Source organism: Rattus norvegicus, chromosome 5, assembly GCF_036323735.1.
Source record: "Rattus norvegicus strain BN/NHsdMcwi chromosome 5, GRCr8, whole genome shotgun sequence".
In the NCBI taxonomy this organism is placed as follows: domain Eukaryota; kingdom Metazoa; phylum Chordata; class Mammalia; order Rodentia; family Muridae; genus Rattus; species Rattus norvegicus.
The window spans coordinates 68,466,651-68,488,180 of NC_086023.1; the positions used below are offsets into that span (position 1 = coordinate 68,466,651).

At 40.7% G+C, this 21,530-nt stretch overlaps 1 protein-coding gene and 1 non-coding gene across 2 annotated transcripts in view; one reads left to right on the forward strand and one right to left on the reverse strand.

Moving 5' to 3' along the window:
- Plppr1 (phospholipid phosphatase related 1) overlaps nt 1-21,530 on the forward strand; it is a 287,822-nt gene that overhangs the window by 233,688 nt on the left and 32,604 nt on the right. The window contains exons 3-4 of the mRNA NM_201271.3: nt 4,129-4,317; nt 21,203-21,335. Coding sequence (NP_958428.2) covers nt 4,129-4,317; nt 21,203-21,335 — 322 coding nt within the window. The remainder of the gene's footprint in view (nt 1-4,128; nt 4,318-21,202; nt 21,336-21,530) is intronic.
- Nucleotides 12,471-12,545, reverse strand: Trnaa-agc32 (transfer RNA alanine (anticodon AGC) 32). Its single transcript has one exon. It is a non-coding gene; the product is annotated as a tRNA-Ala (tRNA).

Sequence of the window (21,530 nt, forward strand, 5' to 3'; positions counted from 1 at the left end):
CTTGGCTCTCATGTCTAAAACTGAGTTCAAGGGCAGGTCCTCTAAGAGTTGTCAGTTTGTTATCATTAGTATTGCATTACCAACTTAGAACCAAAAGCCTTGTTATAAATGGAAATATTCATTGTCTCAAGTAGGGTTGTGATGGAATTTTGTGCTTCTCCCAGCTGCTCCCAAAAATTGGGAAGGTGGCTACAGAAGATAAAGGTTCCCTGATGTCTTCTGTACTCCCCTATAGTTGACACCAGATACTAGTCCTCTCATTCTAGCTTTACTTCTGTCACACACACACACACACACACACACACACACACACAAACACACACACAAACACACACACACACACACACACACACACACACACACATCACTACTACTAGGAGCCCTGATGCCCCAATGATCTACAATTACTCTAAACTTTTATGCTTACTTGTTTGACTTTGACTTTCTCGTTCCAAATTTTTGTGACATTGACTTTAATCAGCAGAGATCTGGGTAGAAACACTGCACTATCAACCACTGGAAGCTAGGTTTCTAGTTCTGCTGGCATCTGCCTCTCAAATCCTTGTGGTACTATTATCAGGCTATGCACTTTCTTGTATTAGACTGTTGTTCTGAGGGCAGAAGGCCTGGAACAGGTCCCTGGTATGTGCTCTCCCTACACTTCATTATCATCCCTCATCCATAATTGCCTCTGTCACTGTGACAGCTTCACCTCTTCCACCAGTGCTCAGTCTGGCTCAGTCACACCATCTGTTTGTGTGACAACAACATTATGGACTCCCTCCATGCATCCCTAAATGGGCACAGGAAGGAGTAAAAGATGATACAAGTGCCAGCTGGCACTGGTTGTACAAGCCTTGACATTGATGAATCGTGATCCAGGACAGGGAGGATGGCTGATAGCTGATGGCTAAGTGTAGATCACCATTGGTGCAATGGGGCAGGCCTCTCTGCTCATGGACACAGCTTCTCCTGTGTTGTTTCTGTTCCTGTAACAACAGGAATGGCTTCTTTTTTATTTTGTTGTCACCAAAGAACGCTCAGTGGGAAAAAAGAGTACAAACTGAGTTCTGAGTTGCTCAACTTTTCCCTCCTCTAAAGGGCAGTAGAGAACATTGTGGGGAGTTCGAGAATTGCTTGACAATGGCAGGAATGAGTTTCTAGCTGTTTCAGTGGGAAAGGAGCTAAGGCAAATTATATCATTCTGGTGGGTCAGCCTATGTATAAGCTGCTGGAGTTCCTGCTTACATCCATCCAGCAAGCCTTAACCATTCTCTGGTCTTTGTGTCTTGGAAATGATTCATTCATTGATTCATTTCTCTCTGAACACTGCTTCAAGATTACATCAATCAGGCAACTGTTCAAGATTTATCCTATAGATTCAAATTTAGGTACAGGACGTTGGAATGTTTTGTTAGTTACAGTTAGTTAATTTTGACATTAACATTGAGACATTTCTATATTTTTTCTATTCTGTGCCTTTGCATTGATTCTGCTCACATGTGTGCACATGTGTGTGTGTGTGTGTGTGTGTGTGTGTGTGTGTGTGTGTGGTGTGTACTTCACTTTCAGTTTCCTCAAAAGGAACTGGGGGGCACAAACACACCTACTAAAACAAAATGTTCTTTCTCAGTAGAAGAATTTAGATGCCATTCCTTCATTTGGCTCTGAAATGCCTCCCATAGATCCCATCTATTGTCCAATTGGGTGTTGTCTAAGAGCTGATAAAACTGAGAAACGGAGAAATGCGCTTCTAGCAATGTGGAAGAAACACACAAGGATAAGCCCAGTGCACAGCTGGGACTTAGAAGCTAACTGTAGGCAAGGACCCTGTCTGGCAGGGTCTGCTTTCCATTGCCTACCTCTTGGTCTTATAGGAAGCATGTCCATTTCAGGTTTTCCCCTGCTGCTGTAAAGAAACTAAACCAAGTATTCATTTCCTCAGAGAAGCTAGAAGGAAGGTGAGTGGCTTACTAACCGTACCAATAAACAACCTCGTGAACGGAGAGACACAGAAGAGAGTCTACAGACTATTGACTAGATGGTCAGGAGCTGTGATGAAAGGGCCACTGGATAAAAAGTATCAGACAAGAGAAGACTAAATCCACTAGAGCCAGAAACCAGTCATGCATAGGGGATAGTGAATGGAGTACTATGTGGCCTTCTGGCCTAAGAGGAGAGTGGTGACTGAAGTGGCCAAAAGAAAGACATTCAGATCAGATGATAAGGAGTCTGTACCTGCAACCCACAACAGCTGGGAGATACAAAGGGCTTCTGAGTCAGAAAAGTAAAAGGCATAGAAGAAGATGTGAGATTAAGACTGAAGTATTCTCAACCCAAAGGATGCTGAGAAAAATGGTCCTTTCTGCTATGGAGTCCCAGAGGGATTTCCCCAGGAGAAACTCACTATGGAAACAACTCCAGAGGCTTCAGGGCAGGTGTGAGGCTGCTTCTATATTGAGGATAAAAGATCAGAAAAGGATGTGACAAAAAGTGCCTCTCTCTACCAGGACTGACCTATTTTCTCGTCCTTGTTTCCTTATCCTTCTGATTGGGTGAAATTTTAATCCTGCATTATGGATAATAAATATAGGATTGTTTGTATGTGGGGGGCATTATTTAGGGTTTTGTCTGTTTAGGGAAAGGGGTATTGTTATTGTTTATCTGGAATGAGACATTCAAGGGTAGAGCATGCAACTTTGAAGAATGCTTGTTTAGTCTACACAGAGCCGTGGGTTCTCGGCTTCAGTGCTCAACACTAAGTAAATGGGTCATGGCAGCTTATGCCCAGCACTCAGTAATCACAAGCAGGAGGAATGGTACCTCAAGATCATGCTTGGCTGCTTGGTGAGATCAAGGCCAGCCTATATTAGACTATGTCTCAACAAAAGTCCAGTGTTTCTAAACCCTTAAAACAGTATGGCTTTCCTGGCACTGCCTCACACACGTGATGGTGAACTTTTAAATTAAAGTTGTATAAAGACACCTGACTATATTGTTTTCCTATAATGCTTAGCTTGGCACCTTTAAACAAATAAACACTTAAAAGCATTTTCCTCACCTTAGTTTCCTCATTTTGCCAGTGCACTGTCTGAGCACATGATCAGTTACCCCCAAGGTAGTTCAGCCATAGTCAGGTCTGTTCTCTGGACCTCAGCTTTCTTGCCTCTGAGAGAGAGAAAGCATGAGAGCCAAGGGAGTCTACTTTCTCGTCGGTCTTCAGCTTCCACAATCTCACAACCCAACGGCCTTGTTTCCTACCCACCTTTTTCATTGCTATTTTATCTTGACACTTTGATGTGTTCCAAATAAGATGTGAAAAATAAGGTTGAACTTCTGTATCCCATCAATTCCTCATACTTCTTATAACTACCTACACTAATGAGCATCCAGAAAATTCATGAGTCAAGAAGGAAATAGTATCTCATTGTGTCTAAATCTTGTGAAGGTTGTATGTCTGTAAGATAGGATCTGCAGCAAAGTCCTTGCTTTTCTAGTAGGAAACATTTGGGGGGAAATTAGAAAACATTCCTGATGCAGAAGAGCTACTAATAATAGAGGGCATGGTTCTGCAAAAAGCTTCCTAGCCCTGCTAAGCCTTCCTTTTCCTTTTCCTTTTCCTTTCCCTTCCTTCCTTCCTTCATTCCTCCCTTCCTTCTTTCCTTCTTCTTTCTTTTGCCTACTCAGTCATTTACTCCTGCCTAACTTTCTGTATGGGAAGTTTCTCTTTAATAATTTATAAAATTTCTCACACCAACATCCTTCCAACTTTTAAGCCACTGCCATGTGACCTTTCACCTCTGACCTGAATGCACATTCCCATCTCGGTTCCCAAAGATACTTGAGAGCCTAGCTGTAGAAGCTGAGTCTCTCTGTAAGCCGTGTTGGGGTCTGCCATGCAGAGGGGGGTCTGTCCATTGTTTGCCGGAGGTTTCCTACAGCAGATGTTAGCAGGCAGACAAGCTAGCATACAATCCCAAAGCCCAGAGCATCCTGAGCCAGGCACGCTCACACTTGGCAATACCAACCCCAGAAGTGCTGCAGGGTGATAGAGGGAGTATGCTCTGAGGGGCAAGCACCACTCTGAAGCCCTGCTAATGTCTCCGTGTGGCCATGCTGTATTTTCAGCTTGTCATCATGGCTGGGACAGTGCTGCTTGCCTACTACTTCGAATGCACTGACACCTTTCAGGTGCATATCCAAGGATTCTTCTGTCAGGATGGAGACTTAATGAAGCCTTACCCGGGGACAGAGGAGGAAAGCTTCATCAGCCCTCTGGTGCTCTACTGCGTTCTGGCTGCCACCCCAACTGCTATTGTAAGTACAGAAACGCTTCTTTGTTCTCATACACCTGCAAGTATTTCCTGTCTGCCTTTTTCCCTCTTTCCTGTCCTCCTGGGCTCTCTAACCAGCAAGTAGCCTTATTGATGGTTTCTGTCTGAGACAGTGGAAGTCTGCAAAAGAAATAAATAATATAATGAAATAAAGTGGATCTTGCCTTTTATAGATAGATGAGATACTCTTTGCTTTTTAATATCTAGATTTTTTGAAGCTGTTTTCTTTTTTTAAAGCATGGGTGAATGTCAGAAATCAACAGATATGGTTGGCATGGAATGGTAAGAATAGCTACTGTACTCTCAGAAAAAGAAATATGCTGCGAGTTGTGTGTTTTCAAGAGAGGAGCCCGACTGTTAGTGGTGGCACTGCCATAGACTCAGACCAGAGGGGAACAGAACCCTCCAGCTGGTACCTCCTGCTGCTACGGCTGAACTGCAAAGGCCAGAGATGAACAAAATTACTTGACCCAAAAATTTGATGTCTCTGCCCCTGTAGAAGTCACGTCACATTGAGCTAGCTCCGTTGCAACCTTCCCTTCATTTATTTCATTTTCTCTCTATTGAGGTCAAAAATCGGACAGGCAGCCCTGGAGGGAGACTGCTTCAAGGGCACAAAGTTTGCAGATCCACGTGAGCCAGTCCAGTGATTTAACACTTAGACATTATCATTTTATGAGAGCGTTAAAATAAACATTTCTGTGACTGTACACACTGCTGTTACCAGGGCAGATTAATCTGGATGTGTAATTTCAGTTCCCACTCTGTCCTTTCTTTTTTTTAATAGTCGCTCCCCAACTTGTCCACCTCACCTCTGACTCGCCTTCTGCTCTTCTCTATCCAGGGCCTAAATAAAAATACCAACCAGTGTACTGAAGAGTAGAGTGATTTCTCAGACACTTAATTCAAATGCTGTTCTGAGTGGAAGCGCTTCTCTTGCCTTGCGATGAAGTGATTGTAATTTTGAGGATAGAGCAATAACGAGTTGTCATACTTTTAGTTCATTCAAATCATCAGCCCAGCCTCAGAGGAGCCCTTAACTACCGAGAGTAATGTTGATGAGATGCAAAACGACATATCAGGGTGGCTGCAAACCTTGGGTCCACAGAGCAGCACATCTGCTTCACCTCACTGATTTGTTCTAGGCAAGACAAGTTTGCCATTGGATTTAGAAATGACTTCCTAAAGTTCCTAGCATGCCTTTAGTGTCAGGGAGCACAGAATCTGGTAGAAACGACCATCCTCCACCAGGGTCAGCCTCACAGGATAAATGTCCTCAGCTGAGAATTATGACAGTCCATTGAGAATGCCTAAGTGAACTCTTCTACGGGACTGCGAACATAACCTCTATATCTTCCTTCCCTTATCTTGCTTATCGGCCCTAGGAAGAGGAGAAAGCATAGAGAGAAGGCCTCAAAAGTCAGAAGACCCCAGATAGAACAAGGAAGAAGGCAAACAAACCCTTGCCTGGAATGGGCTGGCAGTGGCTCTGCCAGGAGGCAGTGGTTTAGTCTGGAATCAGGCTGTGTTCCTTCCTTCCTGTGTTTTATATGCATATCCTTTTCGTCTGTGCTCAGACATGAATTGCTGATGGACTCATTCAGTTACTGATATATTTTCTCCCTTTCTTCCTAGTTCCAGGCAATATTATCATTCTCTATATCTTCCTATAATTATTTATTGCCCATTTGCAAAAAGAAACCTAAGGTCAACAAAGCATGAATAAGCGTGAGCAAAAACTTAGCATCAGGAAACAATATAATTGTTAAATATAATCAAAAACAAATTCTTCAGAGTGTTAAGTGTACATAAAAGCAGAAGAGGAAATATGGAAAACAATTTGGAAGGAGGACCGATTTGGTCCAGGGTAAGGAGAGCAAAGAGGGTCAATGTAACCAAGGGATGACAACATAAATGTATGAAAATTTCATAATGAAAAACAGTTTCATATACCTAAAAAGAAAGAAACCATTTTATAATTGATGTATGCTCTGCAGGTGTTTTCTGGGAGATCCACATAGCAATGCAATGAGCTGGAACAGGGGTATTCCAAAGAACACAGAAAACGAGGCCTACAGACTCCCTCACCTTTCAATTGAGACACTGCACCCCAGTTCGGTTAAACAATGCCCTAGGGGCTCAATTTTTCTATAAACAGATGAACAGTGATTTCCACATTGGGCGCCATTTTTGTTCTCCCTCTCAAGTTAGGGCCATTGCTAAGAACCAGGGACGAGCAAAGCTGATGTGTTAATAGCAGAGAGCAGTCTAATCCTCAGTGCTACCAGTCATCAGAGATCTTCCCTCAGGATCTCAAAATCAGTGAGCAGCCACAAGCCAGAACTCCCCTGAGCTAGTGGGAGAAGCTGTGTTCACTTCTGCCGTCAGTGAGAAATGACTTGTTCAAGAGCAGCCAGCGTGGGCGTCAGGGTCTCTGAGTGCTAGTGTGTCCTTCAGCACACATGGAGCCGCCAGCTTCACTGCCTTCAGAGAGCAGTCATCTCCCTCAGACGGGGGCTCCCATAACTGTGTGACTTCTAGCTGCTCAGATTCTTGCAGGTTCCGTTTTCTTATCTCTGTACTTTAAGGGAGATCAGGCTGGGTGATTTCCAGGACCCTGCTAGTTCTCAGGTTTCATGAGAACACAAGAAGGGAAGATTTTGATGAAAGTTTCCACTTTATATTTTCAACACTCCAGAGCTGCCTTTCTGGATCCAGTTCTGTATTTCTGGGCTTTGCCTGTGTCCACGGAACTACAGGACTTACTTGTTTCTTTTTCAAAGAATTTTCTGTGCTCCCTGGAGTATAATGAGGGCGGGACCCTCTTTGAATGGTATGCAAGGGAACTAGCGGGATTTCAAAAATAAATAAATAAATAACTCTACCTGGACTGTCCTTGACTTTCTGTGCATCTGCAAATAATGACAGTGGCTGAACTGAATGTCACACTCCTGCGACTCCACATATGGTCATTAATGACCCCATTCACAGCTGCATCTACTCAGGGGAGGAACGAGGGTACAGACTGTACCATTTGACCTGTCAGCTCCCTGTTTTCCCTTTTATGCGTTTCTGTCAAAGCATATCAACCTCATATTGAGACAAGGCCACTTGGGATGAACTGCACGGGGCCAACGCCACCTCTGTATCGGATCTTTAGGAAAAGTCAAAGCTTGGAGAGTTTGTTGTGTCCAGAACTGTTTATCCCACAGTGGGAACCCATACTTCAAAGAAACCTGCAGGGTGTGCTCTGACTATCAAAACAAGCTTGGATAACTAAGGACTGCCTTGGGCCTTCCTAATAAACTCAGACTCAGAGGCAAAGGAAGGGAGCCAGGGAGCCTGCTTGAATAAGAGGATTTACTGGGCAGAGAATCTGATTTACCCTTATTTTATCTCAGTCCCAGTGGCACAAGCCAGGAGAAGATCGCTATTAAACCTTTCTCCTGGCCTTACAATGAAGTGACTGGGGAGTATTTAACACTGAAGAAGCAGAACATTTGACTCCCTGCCCAAGAGAATTGAAATCGCTCACAGCCTGCACACACATGCGCGCGTGCGCGCACACACACACACACACACACACACACACACACACACACACACGCCTCAGCAGCAATTTTCTCAGGAAGGAAAAGCCAAGTACAACTTTGATAGAAAGCCACAGCTTAGCTGAATTTGCAAATCTTCATGTGTACATTTGTCCAAGCTCTGTGCATCCAATGTAAAACTGTGCTGCAGATCAGACTGTCACTGCTGTGGACCGTTGGCTGGCTGACGAGGGCCACAGCTGCCGAAGTAAAGGAGACATTGTTGGCTTGGCGCTCCTTCAGAATTCGCCTCTTCCGGGCTCTCAACAGTCTCCTGTGTTGAGATTCTTTGCCATTTTTCTAAGTCACATCCTTTTCCTCTGGGCTGCATGTGACTTCTTAAATAAAAAGTCCTTCTACCACTGTCACTACTATACTCACTCTACAATTTACACTCTCTTCGGGAGCAGACATACAGACAACTCAATTAAGTTTTTTGAATTGAGAAAAAAAAAACTTAAAAAGAAATATCCACAAGGGGAAGGACTGAAGGAGCTGAAGGGGTTTGCAACCCCATAGGAAGAACAACATCAACCAACCAGACTCCCCCCGCCCCCCGCCCCCAAAAGCTCCCAGGGACTAAACCACCATGGCTCCAGCTGCATACTTAGCAGAGGATGGCCTTGTCCAGCATCCATGGGAGGGGAAGCCTTTGGTCCTGTGAAGGCTTGATGCCCCAGCAGTAACTAGGGTGGTGAGACAGGATTGGTGGGTGGGTGAGGGAGCGCCCTCGTGGAGGGAGGAGGGAAGGGATAGAATGGGGGTTTTCAGAGGGGAAACCAGGAAAGGGTATAACGTTTGAAATGTAAAGAAACAAAACAACCAATAACAAATTTTTTAAATGCCACAATTTCTGCCCATAGTACCGATTAGTAATGTAGATTTCCTTTAGTGGGGTTTATTCATTTGTTCGTTTGCTTGTACATTACACTATTTCCAACTATTCCCAGCTTGAAGGTGTGCCATGCAATGACCGCTAACTGGTAACACGTTAAGAAGACCAACCATTTTGTTGTTTTAGAATTATTTTCGGTTTGGTTTTGTTTTTTAACAAATTTCCCCTAAAAATATGGGCTAGTTAAATTACCTGGACATTATAGGAAGCCTTGGTTTTTTTTCTTTAATTAAGAACAGGATTTTTGTGAAATTATTCCAAGTTTCCATTTTTTTTCTTGTCCAGCAAAACAAATGGTGTCAGTGAAATATGTGGGTTTTTTGGAACATATGGTTTGCTTCTCTACAATATCACATGTAGTCTCAACTAGGATAGCTCTCCAAGCAGGTGGGTGTGGCTCTTGGATCAGATCAGAAGGCAATACCTTTCAAAACACTATCAGGCAAACAGCATTTCCTCCTTGAACTGTTAAAAGGCACTGGAAGCCCACAGTGATTGTGTCTGTTCTTTGTGACATATCTACGTATGATAAAGCAAAAGTCAGCAGTTCTTGAACTAACTAAAGTTTCCCAAGTAAAGGACGCAGAACCTCCCTGCAGATCTAGAGTAGTAAGGAGCATTCATCATGAAAGATGAAAGTCCAGAATAAAGGATACTCTCATAATGCTGGCAACATCTCTGTATTTTCTCCCTCGTTTCCAAGGTCACTTTTAAAATCTACAAAAGTTTTGAATGCTCATAACTACGCAATCCTCCTGGCAGAACACTGAGTATTAGCTCTCAGAGTAACCCAAAACACTATGCAAGCTGCCACGGGAGAATAGAAGTTTAGAGTTATATCCAGCTGTAAAACCCATGAACCAACAGTAGCCCATATGGAATGGTGTGCTTGTGTCTTGGAGATAACCAACCACCATCTAATTGGACTTAAGGCCTACCCGATGGGGAAATCATGCCTAGTGTGTTAACAGCCAACCTACCTTAACTGGTAAGGCCATGGAGCCCAGAGAACCTATTACTGCCATTCTTCAAAACTAGTATGATCTCTAAGTGCATTCTAAATAATTATCCTATACCCACAGATAAGTGTGATTCTCACCCCTCATCAAAAAAGGTTTGTTCATGGCAGGCAGAAACTACCTCAGAAATCCACAACTAGTCAAATGCAAAGAACAGTTAACTGTGGAGTGCATCTACACCTCAGAGAATATTACGGTAGAGGAGGCAGAAAGATCGTAAGAGCCAGAGGCCCAGGATGACTGCTGCATGATAGTGTCTTCTATATATGACAGGGAAACTGCATCCATGAAATTCCAGCAATATGGCTGCCCACACAAGGCCTGCAGAATGACAATACCTGCTAACATGCCAGTGTGAATAGGAGAAATCTCACAAGGCCACATCTCCAGATAAAGAGCCTCAAACAATTCTGATGATGGATAAGAGGAGCAGAACCACTCTGTCCCAGAGAGGAGCTCCTTAATTGAGTATCTAATACCAATGGTCAGCCCTAATTATTTTTACATATGAGCCAAAGTAAAAGGACTCGGGAGACCAGTTCACAGGAAGTACAATGTAGTGGGAAGTGAGAGGATAAAAAACATTATATGCAGATAAAAATCAAAATGGAAAAGGTGCCCAGGGTAAACATTGTATCCAAAATTAAGGGCTGGGGAATATTTCCATATACTTTCCAACTGTAATCTGAAAAGTGTGAAATCTTCCCAAGTCTTTTGAGAACCAATGTTATTAAAAGCTTCAACTTTTGGAGAGTGTCAGATTTTGAATTTTGGATACACAGATGTTTATGGCCATACTGGAACAAAATGATCTTTAAACTACAATATGTAAGACAGAAAGGATATCATTATACTATAGCAAAGGGGCTCATTCAGCAAGAGGATAAAACATTTGCAAACACTGAACACAGGAGTACCTAAAGACATGAAGCAAATATTAAAATATCTGAAGAAAGAGGATTCAGTGGTATAAATAGCAAGCTATCTTAGCGCCCAACGCTTGCTGTGGACAGATACTGCAGAAATAAGACCAATAGGGAAATATCTAACTTTAATTGTGACCAGATAGACCTAACGGGCACATATAAGAGATTCTGTTGTATAGCAATGGGATACACATTCTGTAGCATGCACAGAACATTGTCTAGGATAGATCCTATTAGTCCACAAAACCATTCTTACAATTTAAGATTGAAATTATACCCAGTTTTTTTTTTCTGAGCAGCATTATATAAATCTTCACGAGAAAAATCAGAAAATTTACAAAATCTGAAAATTCACAAGTGCATCTAAACTGCAACACACTCCATAACAACAAATTGGTCAGTAAAGAGAATATATATGTATGTATGTATATATATATATGTATATATATATATACATACATATATATTCTTTTTTTTTAATTTTCTGAGGCCTGTGGAGATTGTTTGGGAGGTGAAATGACGACCTAACTTCGGATCACCAGCACCTGTGTCAAAACTTACTGTGCATCTGCAAGCCCGGCTGGTAGTGTGGCACACAGGTGACTTACTAGAGGGCATTGGATAGCCAGTCCAGCCAACCTCTGAGGTCCAGGTTCAGTGAAAAATACTGTTTAAAAGTAAGAAAGACAGTGATTATGGGAAATACTTGAGGATGAGCCTTCACTTGCATGTGCACATACACATGCTAACACGGGCACACACACACGGGCACATGCACATGGGCACACACACACACACACACACACACACACATACAGAGAGAGAGAGAGAGAGAGAGAGAGAGAGAGAGAGAGAGAGAGAGAGATCCTAGAAAACAATATACCAAAAGTCAATGGAATGGAACCATTAAAAGATTGAATTTTTATAGCAATAATACAGTAGTCAATAGAGAAATAAGCTATCAAATAAAACATAATGTTATGGCTCAAGAAATTAGGAAAATGCATATAAAGTATTATTATAGGGGAATAAATGAAAGAGATATTGGAAAAATCTATAAAGCTTAATAGTTATCATTAAAGAAGATTTATGGGATTCTTTTATCTCCTTTTTTAAAAAGGAGAAAAGAGAGAGGATTCCAAAAGTCAAAAAATAAATAAAAAAAAATAAAAAGGAGATGCTAAAAATACAGCAGAAAGACCATGGAAAATTAGAAGATATTATGAACAGCTGTAGCCAACAAATGACATAATCTAAAAGAAATGTGTACATTTGTTAAAAAATAACAAACCAAACTGGAGTCATGAGAAAATAGAAAATAGAAATAGACAACTAATGAAAAGGAGCTTGATCTAGCCTGAAAGTCTCCTTCCTGAGGTCTGCTTTCAAAGTTCCAGAAGGTTCTGAGCATGTTGCCAAGTAAGAGAATCAACCAGTACTCCTACTAACTGTGACATCTATGAACCACAATAATAACCAGAATGGTAAGATATCCCTACAGGTGCAAAAGTGGTTTCCAGATATTGGCAGTAACCAACAGCTTTCTAATTGGACTTGAGTCCAACTCGACACAAGGAAAACCATCCTGGTACTAGAGATGTAGACAACGACCCAGAGCAAATGAAGCCATGAGTTTTCGGGAAAATCCTAGTAATACTGCTTTAGGAGAACAATATAATCCCTAGTTGGATTTTATTTATTTTTTTTTCCGGAGCTGGGGATCGAACCCAGGGCCTTGTGCTTGCTAGGCAAGTGCTCTACCACTGAGCTAAATCCCCAAACCTTAGTTGGATTTTAAAACTTAACCTTTTTTTCTAATTTTTCTTCCTTTTTTTAATCAACGATTGATTTTATTGCAAGGTAGCAATCCAATTTATGGATATACTACACTTTGTTGATAATTTTTATCTTTAGATTTTTATTTTATATTTATTTATTTATTTATTTATTTATTTATTTACATTTAAAATGTCCCCTTTCCTGGTTTGCCATCCATGAACCCCTGTCCCGTCCCCCCTCCCCCTTCTATGAGGGTGTTCCCCCATCCATCCACCCTCCTCTTCCTGTCTCCCCACCCTGACATTCCCCTACACTGGGGGTCCAGCCTTGGCAGGACCAAGGGCTTCTCCTTCCATTGGTGCCCAACATGGCCATCCTCTGCTACATATGCAGCTGGAGCCATAGGTCATCCATGTGTAGTCTTTGGGTGGTGGTTTAGTCCCTGGAAGCTCTGGTTGGTTGGTATTGCAACCAACTGTTCTTATGGGGTTCCAAACCCCTTCAGCTCTTTCAATCCTTCCTCTAACTCTTCCATTGAGGGCCCTGTTCTCGGTTCAATGGTTGGGTCACACAGTACATTCAAACTGAATTTTCCACTTCCTCCACTCCTCCCAGTCCCAACCCCATCTCCTCTCTTCCCCATATCCCCTCCTCCTGTTTCCCTTCAAAAAACAGATCAGTCCTCCCAGGAATATCCACCAAATATGGCCTAACAAGATACAATAAGAGTTTACACAAACCCTCATATCAGGGTTGAACGATGTAACCCAGTAGGGAGAAAAGGGGTCACAAGTATAGGCAAAAGAGTCAGAGATGTTCTCCATTCCCACTGTTGGGAGTCCCCCAAGAAAACCAATTATGCAATTATAATGTATATACAGAGGACCTAGCTCAGATGAATATGGGGGTCCATATTTGTCACTTCAGCCTCTATGAACCCTGATTAGTGGTATTCTTGACTCCTCTGGTTCCTATAATTCTTACTCTTCCTCTTCTGTGGGGTTTTCCTGGTTCCCCCTAGTGTTTGGCTGTGGGTCTCTGCATCTGCTCACATCAGTTGATGGATAATGCCCCTCTGATGACAATTGGACTAGGCACTGATCTATGAGTATAGCAAAATATCATTAGAAATCATCGACTTTTTTTTTTGCCAGTCTTGTTTCATTCTATCCTGGGTCTCTGGACTATCCTGCTTCTGGTTCCTGACCATCCAGGCAGTGTCAAGCATGGGATCCTTCTTGTAGCCTGAGCCTCAAGTTGGACCAGTCCTTCGTTGGCAACTCCAACAAGTTCTGCACCACTATTACACCAGTATATCTTGCAGGAAGGACAGATAACAGGTCAAAGGTTTTCTGGGTGGGTTGATGTCCCAGTCTCTATGCTAAGAGCTTTGATTGGTTATAGAAGATGGCTAGTTCAGCCCCATATCTCCATTACTGAGAGACTGTGCTAGGGTCACTCTCGTAGATTCAAAGTATTTATGCTATCTGCACTAGGTCTCTACAGTGACTCCCAATTAAACTTATTCTTATGCCTACAGATAAATGTAGCTTTCAAGTCCCCATCAAACATCTTCTCTTTGCTATGGGCAGTGACAATTAGAGAAAGCCACAACTGATTAAAATTCAGAGAGAAGTTGAACATGGGATACCCAATCTACAACACAACTCCTACAGCTAATGTCCCTCTAGGGACATCCTAGAAGTAAGGAGAGAAAAACTGTCAGAATCAGAGGTGCTGGATAGTTGCTGTGGGATTGTGTCCTCTAGAAAAGACAGGGAAGCTCCATCCAGAATATCTCAACTATCAAGGACAGTACCAAAAGACTTGCTAGCATGGAAGAGGAAAGTGTCACCACAGAAAGCTCCACCCATAAAGAAAGAACTAATAAGAGATAGAGGATGAGCCTTGTAATTGGTTATTTACTTCCAAATGTCAGTCCCAAAATCACAATACCAAATGGTCACAGCAAATTCTGTTTATATATTTATAATGTATATATACACATATATGCATATGTATGTATACATATATAAATGTAGTGTGTGTATGTGTGTCTATATGTGTGTGTGTTTGTGTGTGTGTGTGTGTGTGTGTGTGTGTAAAATCAAAGAAAACTGGGCAAAGAATTTAAGCAATTAATAAAAATGTAGGGACCTGAAAGGGATTGGAGAGAAGAAAAGGAAAAGGAAAATTACATAATTACACTTTTATTTTTTTTTTTAGTTTTAAAATGGTTATGCCAGAGTTGAAGCAAATTCATCCCAAGAATATAAGGATGGTTCAACATATGCAAATCTGTACACATAATACCTCGTATTAATAGAATGGAAGAAAAAATCATGTGATTGTTTTAAGAGATAACAGTGTTTAACAATATTCAATAATATTTCATTGAACTCACTCCCAGTGAGTTGCCTGAATAAATAATATATAATATTAATGTATTAATATTATATATTAAAATAGTATATAACATATTCATGCTGGACAGGGAGATGTCAGGTCTCTTCACTTCTACTTAGCATAGTCCGAACTAGAGTAGATAACAAACAGAATTAAAAGGTGTGCAAACTGTAAATGCAGAAATTATGTTGCAGAACACATGGTCTTCTATTCCAAAGAACCAAATGATGCCACCCAAATTTGTGACACTGAGCCAATTCAGTAAGCTAAGGTATGTATAGTTAGTATACGGAAATCAGTAGCATTCATATACACTGACCAAAGGCTCTCTGAAAAATGAATCAAGAAAGCTATGTACAATAGCTACAGGATTTTAAATAATAATAACATTAAGAAGATCAGAACAGTGTCTTCTGGACATGACCACTGACTATTCATGAACTCACAGCAGCTTTGGTTTACTGCACAAAGTCAAACGAGTCAACAGTCCAGCATGGATGGAAGAAAAGTTCATGACGGCCCAGCCCTAGCTGAGGAGCTGTTGGTAGTTGATGCCTGCTGGGAAAGCAGGCTATTCAAAATAGTACAAGAAATTGTAGAGGGCAAAATACTTGCAAGAATTTTATGAGGTTGACTATGCTCCAGTAGATGGCCCTTCACCCATGCCCACATGGATATCATGAATTGGATTCAGTAGGTTACTTCAAAATAGATGAAATGTTGAAGAGATGACTCAAAGGTTAAAGGCACTTGCTACTCTTCCAGAGGTCCCACTTTCAATTCCCAGGAGCCACACAGTGACTCACAATTATGTGTAACCATAGTTTCAGGGTACCTGACACCCTTTCTGACTTCCAAAGATTCTGCATGGACATAGTGCATAGATGTACATACAGGTAAATGGTGTTGGGTAAACTTAAAATCTATCTGAAGAACAATAAAATTAGACTCTAAGCTCATACTTTATTGAGTAATACACTCAAAACAAATTCAAGACTTAATGTAAACCCTATAACTATGAAACTGCTAGAAGAAAACAAAGGAAAATGTTGACAAAGGACTTGTTGATGATTTCTTAGGTATGACCCCAGAAGCAAGTCAATGAAAGAAATAAATAGAGAGAGAATTACAAACTAAATTCCTTATGCCTAAGAAAGGAAACAATTGTATAGGAAAAAAACATACACAAAATGGAAGAAAATATATACAACTATACACGTGGCAAGTTCACATCTAAAATACGTAAAGAACTCAATAGCTCTTTGATTAAACATTATGAGATGATCTTAATAAAATAATACAAAGTTTTCAGCATCATTACTCACCATGGAAATACAAATTATAGCAGTAATGTGATAATGCCTCAACCCCTATTAGAATGAGGCTTCCAAAAGGAGAAAATAAAGATGTGAAGAACAGGACACCTTATAACAAGGGTTAGTATGGAGAAACACTATGGACATTCCTTGAAAATGAATTCCATGGAACTGCCATGGTTGTCCCAAAGGAAATGAAGTAAATACATTGAGGAAATCTGCACTCACACATCTATCGAAGCCTCCCTTATACTAGCCAGCTTGTCAAATCATTCCAAATGTCCATCGACAGATAAATGCATAAATAAACGTGGTGTCAACTATAAACACTTAGGAAGTCAATCGTGATATGGATAAGCCCTCAGACCATTATATGTGGCATAAATTAGACACAGAAATAAATGCTACATGACGTCACTCATATGTGGACTCTAAAGTTGACTTCACCAAAACAGAGAGTAGAATGATGACTGGTGGGGACTTGGGTAGTGTCTTAGGGTTTTACTGCTATGAACAAACACCATGACCAAGGCAAGTCCTATAAAGGACAACATTTAATTGGCACTGGTCAACAGATTCAGAGGTTTGGTCCATCATCAAGGTGGGACATGGCAGCACCAGGCAGGCATGGTGCAGGAGCTGAGAGTTCTACATCTTCATCTGAAGGCTGCTAGTGGAAGATTACCTTCCAGGGAGTTAAGACTAAGGTATTAAAGCCAACTCCCACAGTGACACACTACTCTAACAAGGCCACACCTTCTCCAACAAGGCCACACACTCTAATAGTGCCACTCTCTGGGTCAAAGATATACAAACCGTCACAGGTGGTTAGGTTGGGAGAAGGCTTAAGCAGATATTGTTCAAAGGATTAGAAATTTCAGTTAACTGTGTATATAAAATAAACCTATAACAGTGTACAATATTACTACCAAGATATTGTAATCTTTAAAAAGAATGCTGAGTGAATGTTAAATACTCACATTCCCGAAGTGATGACTGTGTTCGGTAAGGTACGTGTTAATTACCTAGAGTCAGAGAGTCTACCATAGAAAAACACCCATAAGGAAGGGGAGGGGGGAGGGGGATGTTTGCCCGGAAACCGGGAAAGGGAATAACACTCGAAATGTATATAAGAAATACTCAAGTTAATAAAAAAAAAAAGAAAAAAAAAAGAAATGCACTTTAAAGCATCATGCCAAACGTGATAAAATGCATATAATTTTATCTTTTAAAATAGTTTGAATTTTACGAATAAGTTCAGCAAAACAGCATACACACAAAAAAATCACTGTGTCTCAGTACAGTTTGCATATTTGCACTTGAGTTTTTGTATGTGAAAACTGACTAACTGAGTATAGCATTTGCCCTCCTGACTAAAAGCGTGCTTAAGACTGTGTAAAATGTTACACTTCACTTAGGGTTGCAGCTAGCATATCTGGGAAATGACAATGCACTAATGGAATTTATCTACAAGTCATTGTTGCCTGGGCTACTTTGGTCTTGACCATTTCTTGCTGGAGCACACTCTAATTTGCCATGATTGATATGGAGTTTGCTAGCCAACAATCAGGGAGGCCTACATAAGTAAGGCAGCCAAAACCGAACACAAGGAGACTCCCACATGCTCCAGCTGCTCTTTGTACAGATGATGGATTAAGACAGAATGGTCCAGCAGAAGTACAGATGGAGGGGCCAAGGCACTGCCAAAGCCAGAGCCCTAAATCTGCCATCATGAGCAAAATGCCTTCGATGTTAGGCTGCAAGCTTGGCAGAAAGCAAAGCCATCCTTTAACTTCACAATCTTGCATCGTAAAGCAGAATCATCCCCTACAAGAATAGATGACTAGTGAGTGGAGAGCTATGGATGGCTCATGCGTTTAGGAAGTTGACTGCCCTTGCACTATGAAAGGAACCAGATGGCTCCATCAAAATTTTGCAATAAGTCAAGAATATATCACTCCATTTTGACTATAAAATGACCCTCTGACCCCTTCTTCTCTCAACCTTCCTTATTTTAGTACTTATGTGTTTAGTATATTCCAGGCAATGCCAGCATTTGGATATACATATTCAATCTACATTTTGTTTTTCCTTAATTAATGTTTATTGAGCATAAAATACTCTATATACTCTTGCTCCATTTTTTTCCTCTTTTATGTTCCATACCTCCTTTGCGAGTGCTGGCTTCTGAGATTATTTTTGTATCAATTTTCACACTCTGAATTTTTAAATTCCATCTATTTATTGCATGCATGTACACATGAGCATGTTACAATACCTACATGTGAAAGTCAGAAGACAATGTACAAGAATCAATTCCCTCCTGAGCTCATGTAGGTCTCAGGGACTGAACTCTGGTCATCAGGCTTGAGGAATACAACTAGTGATCATTATTTTAACCAAAATAAGCCAGACTCGGAAGACATAGTTCATGGGTTTTCTCTCATTAGGATTATGCATATATATGTTATAGATATTTGATTTATACATTGATGAGAAACATGTTGTAGATGATAAGAATTGGTTGAGTCTCCCAGCTAGGAGGTACCTTTTACATAGGATAAGATTGGTGCACATCTGGGTTTTCTAGAGGAGGGAAATCCCTTCTCCCATCTTGGGTTCTGTTTTTAACTACTTCCTCAGTAGACGATGCTCATCCTGGAATCTGCCTCTCCAGTGGCTTAGATAAGTACTTCGTGATAAAACAGTAACTGCAGTAATGATGACTACAGTGAGAATGCTATCGATGGTTATTAAACAACTTCACTTATTTCTATAGTGCTTAAGAAGATTCAGTGTTCTAAACAATTTATATATGAATATGCACCCATACACATGTATACATATACAATGCATAGCTACACATATATATTGTTGCCTTAACTATATATAAAACTAAATATATGTACTTATATACTTATATAATACACACACACACACACACACACACACACACACATATATATATATATATATATATATATATATATATATATATATATATATATATATATATATATATATATATACCGACTGCTGGCTTGGCCTACTTCCCAGACTACTTTTCAACCACTATTACTGCCATTTTGGTCTCTGCTTGGCCTCCTTCTTCTTCTCTGTCCTCATGGCAACTCCCTGGTGACCTGCTCATGACAAATGCCTCATGGTGAATCTCTCAAGGCAAATCTCCTCTCTTCTGCCCCTACCAGAAACCCCCTCATTGTGCCTGGCAGTCCAGCCTCCTCTCACTTGCCCAGCTATTGGCTGAATAAGCTCTTCATTAACCAGTCAGAGGTAATGGAGAACAAAGTTTTACAGAATGTTGAGTCAGGAAATGCTTCATAATGATGACAATTTTAAAAATCCAGACAGCACCCAGATCTCTGTGCACAGTAGTAGGCATCTGGATACCCAGTGCACGAAAGCATTCCCTAACATGAGAATCAGTATTTGGAGGGAGGAAAGGGGAAATTTGAGGAAGTGATATAATTATATTATAATCTCAAAAAATCAAAGAGAGAAAAATTTAAAGGTCAAATAGTATGCCCAAGGTTATCAAGGTCAGCTGGCTTCAGAGTTCCTCCTCTAAACCACTGCACTTGTATAGAATAGTAAACATTTGAATTGCTTACTAGTACTGAAAACACCAATAGACAAATGGGCCAAGTATATGATTCTTTAACTACTGAGGGATTCTTGTGATGTTACAGTAGGAAATTTTGAAGACTAGTAGAAATAGACTCATGTGCCACACTCTAGAGATACTTCAGAAACAATTTGGCTGTATATGGCCAACTTACTAAGACAGTCAGTGACCCTGCCACTAAACAGAAGGAACGAGACATAGATAGCTTTGAAATTTTAGATTTTGATTTCTATTACCCACGTATGTTCTTCGATACTATTTTTCTGCAGATACTCTCTAATTACAAGTATACAAAGTAGGGGGAAGCTGGAGAGATGGCTCAGTCCTTAGAGCACTTGTTGCTCTTGCAGAGGACCTGGATTTCATTACCAGCACATACATGTTGGCTCACTGCCATCTCAAACTCCAGTAACAGGCAATCCAATGCCCTCTTTTGGCCTCCCCAGATACTAGACAAACTTGTGGTACACATACATATCCAGGCAAAACATCCATACACATAAGTACATCAAAAATTAGAGAATCTGAAACATGGAGTTTCTTAAAACATTGATAAAATTAGATGAAGACACAGAAAGACATTTTTAAATCATGATCTTCTGATGATTAATTGGAAATAGGATGAGGAAAATCACAACTATGTATAGCACGTTGGGAAGTGTAGGGTTTGAGTCTTGTTGACCTGGATTCAGTGCCCCCATGTGCTACTTGTCTGCTTTAGAGAACCTTCTCGGCTCTCCAGGAAGGAAAGTGTATTTATACCTAGGCTACAAATCTTCTGGGCATGTCAACATGCTGAAGTGCCATGCACTTGGTATTTAAGTCACAACCAAACAACTTCAGTGTAGGAGAAACACACCTCAGGCAAAAATCATCAAATAAGTATTGGCATGAAAATAATAACATATTTGGAGATGTAAAGGTGTGCTTTCTTGGATCATTAGCTATTGGAATCATTCTTCATCATTGCGACTTCCAACCTGAGTTTTAAAAAAAAATGAATCCTGTCACAAACTTTATCATAAACTCCTCTAGACACTATTATTTCAATTTGTATTTTTTATTACCTTAGAGTTTAATATTTTACCCTGAGTTGTATCATATTGATCAAACATTGGTTTCTCCTATTCTTTTGAAGAATTAAATAAATACAAGATAACGCACCATCTCCCCAACTAACATGATATTTTTAAAAGGACTGTAATTCCTTAGAAGTTATTTTGTGTACACTTGCTCTATCTTTAATCAAACAGTTCTCCCACTTGACATGTCTTCAACATTCCTTCCCCAGATTTTCATTGGTGAAATATCTATGTATTTCATAAAGTCAACAAGGGAGTCCCTGATTGCTGAGGAGAAAATGATCCTGACGGGGGACTGCTGCTACCTGAGCCCCTTACTCCGAAGGATCGTCAGGTTCATTGGTAAGTTCTACAAGGAGCTGTGCTCCCAAGGATAGGTGAAGCTTACTAAACTCAGTGGATATGCTTGAGCAAATAAACCAAGATACAGCAGAGCCAGTGTTAAAAGCAAGGGCTCTTTGGGGATGTCCCACTGAGGGTAAAGGTAAGCCTAATCCTGGTGCCATGTCAAATATTTGATCCTTGAAGTAAGATGTG